The 12910-nt window shown below is 41.0% G+C and overlaps 1 protein-coding gene across 1 annotated transcript in view; it reads right to left on the reverse strand.

The window, feature by feature from the left end:
* Nucleotides 1-12910, reverse strand: part of LOC138638114 (probable cation-transporting ATPase 13A4) — a 385556-nt gene that overhangs the window by 293822 nt on the left and 78824 nt on the right. Inside the window, exons 4-6 of the mRNA XM_069727134.1 lie at nucleotides 7550-7620; nucleotides 6978-7058; nucleotides 6551-6620 (exon numbers count right to left, since the gene is read on the reverse strand). Coding sequence (XP_069583235.1) covers nucleotides 6551-6620; nucleotides 6978-7058; nucleotides 7550-7620 — 222 coding nt within the window. The remainder of the gene's footprint in view (nucleotides 1-6550; nucleotides 6621-6977; nucleotides 7059-7549; nucleotides 7621-12910) is intronic.

Here is a 12910-nt window from a genome sequence, read left to right on the forward strand (position 1 = left end):
GAATGTACCGAGGAGCAGAAGGAGAAGAAGTAGAAGGAGCTGCACTTCATGATTGCACTCTACTCTCGCTATTGGGATAACAATGCTAATTCCCTTGTGCCATCATTTTAAACAGCCGCATTCATGGAGAGCAGCTCCTTCTACTTCACCTCTCCTCCAGCTCCTAAGCTGATGCTGAGACTCTCTATCAACAGTCTTCTTCATCACTATTGAGAGTCCTTAGTGATTGATACCTTTTAATGGTTAACTAGCAATTAAAAGGTATCAACCACTGGGGACTCTCAATTTTAAATATTTTTCTATCTACTGGCTAACAGGGTACAAAGATATATATCTTTCCTGTATCTTAACTATTTCATATGATTTATCTGCCCTAAGCAGCCAGAGCTCATGATACTGTAACTTGCAAGATCTCATTGTGAAGGAGAAAAAGATCATGTTCAGTGCTGGGGAGTGATGTATTGCCTCTAGGCATACAAGGAACTTCTGGTATGCTCGCCAGGGCGTGACTTTCCACAGAAAGTGGGCAATTTGCAAATGGCTTTATTTTTTTTTCAGCTTTTTAATTATTAAGTTTTTATAATTTTGACGATAGGTTCTCGTTTAGTGCACTATTCACTAGCCTCGAACCAAAAACAACTAGCAAGAACAATATTCTAGGTAGACTAAGATACAATTTTAAAGGTCAGAAAAGTAACCAGATTATTTACAAAGTATATTCAAGAAAGGAATATTATCTACTGCTTTGCCCAGTTATTGGTTGCGGTGGCCAAGTGCTCTAGTCAAGACTCAGCATTACAGCTGCTGGAAACCCAGGTGCATATAATGCTCCTTTTCTTATTTTAAGATACAGCAAGACTTTACTAAGTACATTTAAATTAAACATGCTTTTAAATGGATTTTCTCATATTAAACTGCTTTAATTAGCATGAAAATAAGCACGTTTTCAATTGAATTAAGCCTAACAGGCTTATTAAGGTCTGAAACCTTTGACAAAGTTATCTGAGCATTCAAATCTCAAAGAGTGCCCAACCTTTTGCATCAACCCATTTTTCTTTTCTTAAATTTTTAAACGGAAAAAAATGACAATTTTATTAGCCTAATACACAAAGAATAATAATAATCTTTATTTTTATATAGCACTAACATATTCCGCAGCGCACACATTTTCCACACATTATCATCACTGTCCCCGATGGGGGTCACAATCTAGATTCCCTATCAGTATGTCTTTGGAATGTGGCAGGAAACCGGAGTACCCAGAGGAAACCCACGCAAACACGGAGAGAACATACAAACTCTTTGCAGATGTTGTCCTGGGTGGGATTAGAACCCAGGACTCCAGTGCTTCAAGGCTGCTGTGCTAACCACTGCGCCACCGTGCTGCCCTAGGGCCGCGCTTAGTAACCCGATGTTTACACTGGTTACCAGTGTAAATGTAAAAAAAAAAAAAACACTTCATACTTACATTCCGGTGTCTGTCGCGTCCCTCGGCGTTCTGCTTCCCTGCACTGTCAGCGCCGGCCAGCCGTAAAGCAGATTACAGTGGTGACGTCACCGCTATGCTTTGCGGCCAGGCGGTGCTCACAGTCAGTGCAGGAAAGCACAGCGCCGGGGGACCGACACCGGAATGTAAGTATGTAGTGTTTTTTTTTTTTTTACATTAGCACTTGTAACCAGGGTAAACATTAGGTTACTAAGCGCGGCCCTGCGCTTAGTAACCCGATGTTTACCCTGGTTACCAGGGGACTTCGCATAGTTGGTCGCTGGAGAGCTGTCTGTGTGACAGCTCTCCAGTGACCACACAGCGACGCTGCAGCGATCGGGATCGTTGTCTAGATCGCTGCAGCGTCGCTACATGTGACGATACCTTTAGTGAACAGCAATCTTCTAATCTGTCCATAGATTCTCAATTTGATTAAGGTCGAGGCTTTACATAAAATGCAGGTGTAGTATTTCAATAGTAATAACACCACCAATACCCTCAAGGCTTGTCAGAAATTAGCCTGGTGAGTCTCTCTATAGAAAATACTGTATAACTTTTATTGATTCAATATAAAAGTAATTCAAACCCAAACAAGAGACTAGGAATACACATATCCTAAAAATAAAGTGCTCGTGCTGAACCAGTGCTCAATTAAAAAATGGTTTGATCTCACCCATTCGTAGAGTTCTGTTGGTAGCCAGATCCCATATGGATGGAGCAATACTAGATATAAGGGAGAAGGATCTATCTCTCCCTGTTGTGCCCCTGCAAAAGCTCCCGTACTTAGAAGGACATTAAACAAATATGATATGCTATTGATACCCCACCTCATGTACATGCATAGTTTCCTTCCCTGCACGTTTCCTCCCTGTTATAGGGATTCACCAGGGGAACAAAGATATGAAAATAGTGGGTATTAATGGATCCTGCAGTGGCAGAGCCCAGTGTGCTATGCGTGGTCAGCCATAATATAACCCTATGTCTTGGAAAAGGACTGGGCTTTGAGTAGGCCACTCCAAAACATTTACACTTTTCCAGCTAAAACCAATTTATTGTCTTGTTGTTTCCTGTCCTTGCTGCTGAAAAATATCCCCACAGTATGATGCTGCTACCACCATGTTTTACTGTGGGGATGGTGTTCAAATTCTTTCCATATGATGGTGTTATATTTGATAGTGCACTGGGGGATCATAAGAGATTGGGATATTTTTATGCCCCAACTGTGACATTGACTTCTCAACAACTTTGTCCCTGACTTGATTGGAGATCTCCTTGGTCTTCATGGTGTTGTATGGTTGGTGATGCTTGTTGCTTAATGGTCTTGTAGCTTCTGTGCCCGTCAAGAGAAGGTGTATGTATACTGACATATTATGTGACACTTAGATTGCATACAACTGGACTTTCTTTTATTGACCATTTGACTTATGAAGGTAATTGCTGGCACCAGAAATTTTTAGAAACTTAATTTCAAATAGAATGAATACATATGCACATGCTAATTTTTAGTTATTTGATATCATACATTTATTTTCTGCCTATATTTTCCCACTTGATTTCACCAACTTACAGTTATGTCCATATATATTTGGACAGAGACATTTTTCTAATTTTGGTTATAGACATTACCACAATGAATTTTTAACAAAACAATTCAAATGCAGTTGAAGTTCAGACTTTCAGCTTTCATTTGAGCGTATCCACTTTAAAATTGGATGAAGGGTTTAGAAGTTTCAGTTCCTCAACATGTGCCACCCTGTTTTTGAAGGGAACAAAAGTAATCGGACAATAGACTCCAAGGCTATTTCATGAACAGGTTTGGTCAATCTCTTTGTTATGTCATTCTCAATTAAGCAGATAAAAGGCCTGGAGTTGATTTGAGGTGTGGTGCTTGCATTTGGAAGGTTTCGCTGTGAAGTAAACATGCATATTAGGAGTGGCAAAATCTACAGTTTGGTACATCCTGAGAAAGAAAGAAAGCACTGGTGAACTCATCAATGCAAAAAGACCTGGGCACCCACGGAAGACAATAGTGGTGGATGATCGCAGAATAATAGAGTAACCCCTTCACAAGAGCGAACCAAGTGAACAACACTCTCCAGGAGGAAAGCGTATCAATATCCAAATCTACCATAAAGAGAAGACTGCATGAAAGTAAATACAGAGGGTTCACTGCACGGTGCAAGCCACTCATAAGCAACAAGAATAAAAAGGCTAGACTGGACTTTGCTAAAAAACATCTAAAAATGCCATCACAGTTCTGGAAGAACATTCTTTGGATAGATGAAACCAAGATCAACCTCTACCAGAATGGTAGAAAGAGAAAAGTATGGTGAAGGCGTAGTACAGCTCATGATCCAAAGCATACCACATCATCTGTAAAACACGGCGGAGGCAGTGTGATGGCTTGGGCATGCATGGCTGCCAGTGGCACTGGGTCACTAGTGTTTATTGATGATGTGACACAGGACAGAAGCAGCCAAATGAATTCTGAAGTATTCAAAGACATACTGTGTGCTCAAATCCAGCCAAATGCAGCCAAACTGATTGGTCATCTTTTCATACCACAGATGGACAATGACCCAAAACACAAAGCCAAAGCAACTCAGGAGTTTATTAATGCAAAGAAGTGGAATAATCTTGAATGGCCAAGACAGTCACCTGATCTCAACCCAATTCATCATGCATTTCACTTGTTAAAGACTAAACTTCAGACAGAAAGGCCCACAAACAAACAGCAACTGAAAACCACCGCAGTGAAGGCCTGGCAGAGTATCAAAAAGAAGGAAACACAGCATCTGGTGATGTCCATGAGTTCAAGACTTCAGGCAGTCATTACCAACAAAGGGTTCTCAACCAAGTACTAAAAATGAACATTTTATTTACAATGATTTATTCTTTCCAATTACTTATGGTCCCTTTAAAAACAGGGTGGCACATGTTAAGGGGCTGAAACTCCTAAACCCTTCATCCAATTTTAATGTGGATACCCTCAAATGAAAGCTGAAAGACTGAACTTCAGCTGCATCTGAATTGTTTTGTTTAAAATTTATTCTGGTAATGTCTATAACCAAAATTAGAAAAATGTTGTCTCTGTCCAAATATATATGGACGTAACTGTAACTATTTAGTACTGCTGCACCACACACAAATCAAATTGGAAAAATATTTAAACACAGGTTGTAACGTAACAAAATAGGTAAAGATCAAAGGTGTGAATACTTTCAAAAGCCACTAAACATGCCTCCTTCCCCCAAAAACTAGGAAATTAGGAGACAGCAAAGTTGTGAGCTACTCACGAGACAACTTGAGAATAATTGTTTAACCCTCCGTCACATACAATATTCGGACTAACGAGTTCACATACAATGTGCCTGTCAGGCGCCTGCTGGAAAAATACCTATAATATCTAATGTTTGCAATTTCAGTGCTCTAAAAGTGATCAGTGACCTTCATAGGGATGTAATAAAAGAGACTACACATAATCAGTTGCAAAAAAAAACATTTACTTAACATAAAACTAATAACTATGAAATACAAACTTTTCAAAACTCCCGCCAAATAGTCCCCAGTTCGACTCTCTCAAAAAAATGTACAAAGAAAATTTTTGAACACAAACTTAATTTTAAGGTTCCTTAAGTACTATTAAAAACATATTCAATCAGAAGTAGATGCTGAGGTTTCACCAGAAAAGTCACACTTGCAGAGCAAATAGCAAGAATTACACACCATTTTTGCATGTGTCAGGCAAATTGCTTTATGACATTTGAGACATTCATAATTTGAAAGCCTTCTGGTTCCGCTTTCCGTTTGGCAGGTGGTGCATCTCCTTCTTTTGTGAGGTGGTGCAGATGGTGACTTTTCACCATCATCTTCTGGGCGGAACCTTTTGAGCTGAACTTGAAGGCGAGAGGGGATACCGATTGTTTTCACGCTTCTCCTGCGTAGCTCTCCAAGTACTAGTTCATGGGCCAATTTTTTCAGATACAATCGTCTACGGAGTGGTTCAAGCTTGTTTTCAAGATAAATTACTTGTGAATTTATACCACCCAAATTCAACATAGCAAAAAAATATGACCATTGGCCAGCGTTTGATGTTTCTGCTGATGTTGAAAGTGGAGCACATCTGATCTGCTGTATCCACACCCCCTTTGGTGGCATTGTTCATCCTCACCACTGTCACCATCTTGCTCTGTTTCAGAATCCAGGACACATTCTTCCACCTCATCATGAGAATCAATCTCACTTTCCTCTCCTAAATCCTCATTCAGTGTGAGATCTCTATCATCTAACAGCATGTTTGTTACTTCCTCAACATCAAGTTGTTTGGATAAATTGTACATTTTCCTCTCCATTTCAGCAGATAATCTGAAGCAAGAGAAGGAATATGTTAGGGAACTACTGTATATGCCTGAGCAGCACACTTTCTTTTATAAAATCTCCCTTATTTCTATGAAATATCCTCACATTTTGTGCTATACATTCATAAAACAAGCTAAATAAACTATTGTGATGAATAAAAACATAAAATACCAACCTTACTGAATGTGACGTATTCACATACAATGAGCCTGAGAGATCTGTGCAGCTATATCCTCTCCCCTGAAGCTCTGAAATCCAACTGTGATATCAGGTTTCACAGACCTTCAAGAGACAGGAGACTACCTGGAGGGAGGGGGTTTCCTCACAATCTGGTGAGGAAGGAGAAATGAAAGTAAAAGAGAAGCGCCTGTCAGATCAGTTGTATGTGACGGAGGGTTAAGTTTTGAAAAGTGTACTGCTGTTTCCCATATTTTTATACTTTCCAGTATTAAAATAGCAACAGAGTAACAAGTTGGAGGATAACTACTATATTGATATACTTTAATTCAATTTAACATGAAATACAATATTTAGAAATATGTAACCAATATACAGCAATTGATCTTGAATTCTCCCATATATATTAATTAATTATTTTTGTGAAACATTGCGAATGCTTTTGTTAAATCATACAATGATATAGATTTAATGTAATATGCAGTGAACAGCCTGTGTGTTATATTGTATAAAGATTTATTATCTTACCTCTTTTGACAGTAGTTTCCACACAGGAGTCACCTTCACTGTAATTGTGTTTAGTCCACAGATCCGTTGTCTGGCCAAACATAATACAAGTAATAACTGTACAATAGCCGTATGACTTTGATCTATAATGTTATGTGCCGTTTTAGTTATATCCTAGTAAAGCCTTATCACTGTAAAATGCAAGGTTATGTAGGTTTACAATATAATTTATTTAATTTCCAATCAGATTTAAAAAACTCTTCTCCTTGTCAATGATAAAAGCCTTATCAATCATACAACTGTATGGTTTATTAGAACAAAGCTCTTTTTGTCTCTAGTGAGCTTTCTATCTATATAATCAGGTTTTCACCTGCATGATACCAATAATGAATGGAAAACCAGTATAACATTATTCCAAAAATTAGATTGAGGAAAGGGGTGTTTATACCTGACTTCCTGTTCTTCTTTGATAAGACCAAAACTATATTTTGAGTGGATATCTGAACAAGAAAGGTCTTTTTCCAGAACACTAAAATGAAAATTTCTTGGTTATGAATTTTATTGATAAAGTACAGCATTAAAGGAGTCATCCAAGACTTTTTTCTATGGAGCTACAGTAAGTACTTATCAGCAGGTACTTGCTAACTACTTGCCTTTTTTGCTGTGTGACAATCTCTCCCAGCTTAGAGTGGTCATGGACAACTCCTGATGATTCTCCTACTTTCATGTGATGTCATGTCGATTGTGCAGTTCCTTCTCTTCAGTCACTGTTAATGTCATGTTGACTGACAGCTCCCTGATCAGCAGATTGAAAGAGAAGGAAATGTTCTGTTGATGTGATGTCACAGAAAGTAGGAGAAACATTGCCAAAAGTGGTTTGTGACTGGTCTGAGCCAGGAGAGATCATCACAGAGCAGAACAGGCAGGTAGGTAAATGTCCTGTCAATAAGTGCTTAGCCCCATAGAAAAATAATTAATTCCCAGATAACCACATTACATTTTTTTTTGTAGTTTACTTACCCAACTTTTATAAACTTGCTCTCTGAGGGAATCCAGACATATCGTACTTTTTGGACTTGTATATATCTTACCTAAATGTATAAATGAGAGAAATGAGTAAGCCATCTATAATACAAATTATTGCTTTTAAGTATCACAATTAAAACAGCATATATGGCTATTTCACATTACTCTATTAATGGGGTTTATCCTATCAATCCATGAACTATTCTAAATGCAGACATGAAAGGAGAATATGAACTGAGCTTGTGTCATTTGGGATAGAGAAAACAACAAATCCCAGTAGAGACTCAGCAGGTTAAACTTGAGGGCATGCTGACTTTTGGCCACAAGTAACCATTGCAGCAACATGTATTATGTGTTTTACTGCTTAACAGGATATCAGGACAGTAAAGCAGCATCTTCTATAGGACTGCAGAACAACATGGTTCTTTTTACAGCTGTTCTTCACTCATAACTATCTTGTTCTTACAAATCAGCTTGTATCACAGCTGCTTCACATCCTCTCCCATTGTGGATACAGGTGGCATGGACATCATAAGTCAGTCTCAGCTGTGGCCTAAACTACCCAAGGATACGCCAATTTCTTCCCATCAGAAAGCACACACCTACTAAGGAAGGCAATTTTAAGGACTAGCACATAAGCATAATGCATACAATAGTATAGTAAAAATACTATATACAGAACACAGATGTAATCTTCCTGCCAAGAACACTTAACCCTAACTATAACCATAACAAAGGGTAAAGTATATGCTAGAAATGAGCAGATCATTAGAAATTCGAATTTACCAACTTCATTATTTTCCCAAAACATTTGATCTAAGGTGAACAAATTCATGAGAATCTCAATACTAAAAACATTGCAGGTTCTTATAAAATACACGTTAGGCAGAGAAGAGATAGAGAAGGAACCCTGCTTACTATAAGAGCTTACATTTTACAGTCAAGAGAGAGAGAACCCCGCTAACCATAAGAGATTACACTCTACAGGAGAGAGATGATTCCAGTAACCATAAAAGCTTATACTCTACAGTGCTGACCATACAGTGACTTGTTAAAATATTCACCCGTCCTTGGCATTTTTGTTGTTTTGTTATCTCACAACCGGGAATTTCATTGGTTTCTTTTGAGGGCTTGTATCAGTTCATTTTAACAACACGCATACAACTGTGAACATTTGGTTTTATTTTAATTGTAAAACAAACAGCAATTAGGACAAAATAACTAAAACTTCAGTGCGCATAAGTATTCACCCCCCTAATGTCAGTACTTTATTGAAGTAAAAAATGTATGAAGCACGGAACTCATGTGGTCACATGTGCAATAAAGAGTAGAAAAAAGAGTTGCTGTTCCAGCTTCTTTGAATCCAAAATTTAAAAGCTTTAAAACCATGGTAAAATCAGGTTCACATGGTGAGAAATGCAGCAACGTGTTTCAAACGCTCAAAGCGTCCTTTCTCAAACTACACATGAAAAGGTCCTATACAACTTTTATAGAAAGTTTGACCAATAGGAGAACCAATTACAAGTCACATGATAAACATTCAAATCACATTAAAATTGAAGTTGGAAAAAGAGAAAAAGAAAAAAACAAAATTCCTTCTCATTCAATCCCCTTTAAGTGGGCCTCCTACTTCCCCTGAGATGAGTTCCATACCGTTTAGGTGGCCTCTCTGGCCTGGATTCCAATCTGTCAAATGTCTCTTTACATTTCTTCAGTCCAAAGGACCTATTACTTGATATCCTGTGGTGCTTCCTCTCCGCACATAACATGTAAGGAGATAGACTGGACCACAGGTACCTGCATGCCGGGTCCGGAACTGAAAGGGCTGCATCCTCTGTTTCCAGGGTGAAGCTTTAAACAGACGGATCTTCCCCTGCTGCTGGAGGGAAGAAGGAGAGAGATGGAGCTTCCTGCGGATAGGAGGGGGTGGTGAGAGCTGAATGAGCGCACGCAGCAGCATGAGGTAAAAGAGAAAAAGCAAGCAATGCAAGTCAGTCGCCGGCTCAGAGCAGTGAGGAGGGTAGCATAGGGAGCAGTACACTCTGCTTCCCTCATCAGAGTATTGGTGTGGCAACGGGCCTTATAGAAGGAGCCCCGATTGCCTGCAGAGCGGTGTGGAGCAGAGCCGTGCCCACAGAGCAGAGCCAAGCCGGTTACTGCAGCAGCAAGAGAGATAAGTGCTCCGTCCGGGGAGCATCTGAGCCGCACAGACCAGCGACCCCTGTCATTCCCCCCATCAACAGTGGGGACCAGAAAGAGAGAGACAGGCAGTGTGTGCCTGGTGACTATTATAAAGCCGGGTGCCGGACATTTCAGGATCAAGAGTACCGTATGTGTGCCGCCTGAAAGAGATCGGGAGAGTGACCGTTATTTACATCCCAACTTTACTAGTGAATGTCGTCCCAGAGACTTGTGATCTGATTTCATCAGCATATGAGAGCAGAGCCTTGCTTAATTCTGATAGGACTGTGGCATATACCTTGCTGGCTATTGGAGTCTTTTTACTGCAGACTCCACGGGATGTTTCAAAGATTTAAAGTTGTCTGCTGGAAATGGATCATTGCCATCTTCCCAGGACCACACCGGATCCACGTTGCTTCGACAGCTGTTGGTGCCATTATCTACTCTGGAACCATTCCTGTCAGGATGTCACCTAATGGATAAGTGACTTTATTGAGAATGACTTTCTTTTTTTCATCTGCATTTTACCTCACGTTTTCTTATTTATATCTAAAATATGGTGGCGCTAAGTATCAAGCTCAATAACCCTGCAGCGACACCAACAAACATCCACCTACTGTTAGTAAAAAAGAAAAAAATTGTATATCAACTTGGTATATATCAGAATATATACCGGTACGCGCTGGGTGATAGCAAAGAGTCCACTGATAGGATGTGAGACAATTGAATAGGACACGGAACTAAGTGTACAATGGAATATCCTAAAATAGCTGAAAAACACCAAAAATATATATAATTCCCTGCGATAGATGCAGAAAGTCTTTGAAGGTAAAACGGTGTTCCTTGTTATGAAAGGCAATTCAGTACCACAATGGACATAGCGGTCAGAGCACATACAGTGATCTGACAATAACCCAAAATCATAGAACGAGCTCTGAGACGTGGGAACTCTGCAGACCGCAATCCCTAATCCTCTCCAAACAACACTAGAGGCAGCCGTGGATTGCGCCTAACTCTGCCTATGCAACTCGGCACAGCCTGAGAAACTAACTAGCCTGAAGATAGAAAATAAGCCTACCTTGCCTCAGAGAAATACCCCAAAGGAAAAGGCAGCCCCCCACATATAATGACTGTGAGTTAAGATGAAAAGACAAACATAGAGATGAAATAGATTCAGCAAAGTGAGGCCCGACTTTCTTAACAGAGCGAGGATAGAAAAGGTAACTTTGCGGTCTACACAAAACCCTAAAGAAAACCACACAAAGGGGGCAAAAAGACCCTCCGTACCGAACTAACGGCACGGAGGTACACCCTTTGCGTCCCAGAGCTTCCAGCAACAAATTAGACAAGCTGGACAGAAAAAATAGCAAACAAATAGCAAAGAAGAACTTAGCTATGCAGAGCAGCAGGCCACAGGAATGATCCAGGGAAAAGAAAGTCCAACACTGGAACATTGACAGGAAGCCAGGATCAAAGCACTAGGTGGAGTTAAGTAGAGAAGCACCTAACGACCTCACCAGATCACCTGAGGGAGGAAACTCAGAAGCCGCAGTACCACTTCCCTCCACCAACAGAAGCTCACAGAGAGAATCAGCCGAAGTACCACTTGTGACCACAGGAGGGAGCTCTGCCACAGAATTCACAACAGTACCCCCCCCTTGAGGAGGGGTCACCGAACCCTCACCAGAGCCCCCAGGCCGACCAGGATGAGCCACATGAAAGGCACGAACAAGATCGGGAGCATGGACATCAGAGGCAAAAACCCAGGAATTATCTTCCTGAGCATAACCCTTCCATTTAACCAGATACTGGAGTTTCCGTCTTGAAACACGAGAATCCAAAATCTTCTCCACAATATACTCCAGTTCCCCCTCCACCAAAACCGGGGCAGGAGGATCAACAGATGGAACCATAGGTGCCACGTATCTCCGCAACAATGACCTATGGAATACGTTATGTATGGAAAAAGAATCTGGAAGGGTCAGACGAAAAGACACAGGATTAAGAACCTCAGAAATCCTATATGGACCAATGAAACGAGGTTTAAACTTAGGAGAGGAAACCTTCATAGGAATATGACGAGAAGATAACCAAACCAGATCCCCAACACGAAGTCGGGGACCCAACCGGCGTCTGCGATTAGCGAAACGTTGAGCCTTCTCCTGGGACAAGGTCAAATTGTCCCCTACATGAGTCCAAATCTGCTGCAACCTGTCCACCACAGTATCCACACCAGGACAGTCCGAAGACTCAACCTGTCCTGAAGAGAAACGAGGATGGAACCCAGAATTGCAGAAAAATGGCGAAACCAAGGGAGCCGAGCTGGCCCGATTATTAAGGGCGAACTCAGCCAAAGGCAAAAAGGACACCCAGTCATCCTGATCGGCAGAAACAAAGCATCTCAGATATGTTTCCAAGGTCTGATTGGTTCGTTCGGTCTGGCCATTAGTCTGAGGATGGAAAGCCAAGGAAAAAGACAAGTCAATGCCCATCCTACCACAAAAGGCTCGCCAAAACCTTGAAACAAACTGGGAACCTCTGTCAGAAACTATATTCTCTGGAATGCCATGTAAACGAACCACATGCTGGAAGAACAATGGCACCAAATCAGAGGAGGAAGGCAATTTAGACAAGGGTACCAGATGGACCATCTTAGAAAAGCGATCACAGACCACCCAAATGACTGACATCTTTTGAGAAACGGGAAGATCAGAAATAAAATCCATAGAGATATGTGTCCAAGGCCTCTTCGGGACCGGCAAGGGCAAAAGCAACCCACTGGCACGAGAACAGCAGGGCTTAGCCCGAGCACAAATCCCACAGGACTGCACAAAAGCACGCACATCCCGCGACAGAGACGGCCACCAAAAGGATCTAGCCACTAACTCTCTGGTACCAAAGATTCCAGGATGACCAGCCAACACCGAACAATGAACCTCAGAGATAACTTTATTGGTCCACCTATCAGGGACAAACAGTCTCTCCGCTGGACAACGATCAGGTTTATTAGCCTGAAATTTTTGCAGCACCCACCGCAAATCAGGGGAGATGGCAGACACAATTACTCCTTCCTTGAGGATACCCGCCGGCTCAGACAAACCCGGAGAGTCGGGCACAAAACTCCTAGACAGAGCATCCGCCTTCACATTTTTAGAGCCCGGAAGGTACGAAATC

The sequence above is a fragment of the Ranitomeya imitator genome, chromosome 5 (assembly GCF_032444005.1).
Source record: "Ranitomeya imitator isolate aRanImi1 chromosome 5, aRanImi1.pri, whole genome shotgun sequence".
Lineage (NCBI taxonomy): Eukaryota > Metazoa > Chordata > Amphibia > Anura > Dendrobatidae > Ranitomeya > Ranitomeya imitator.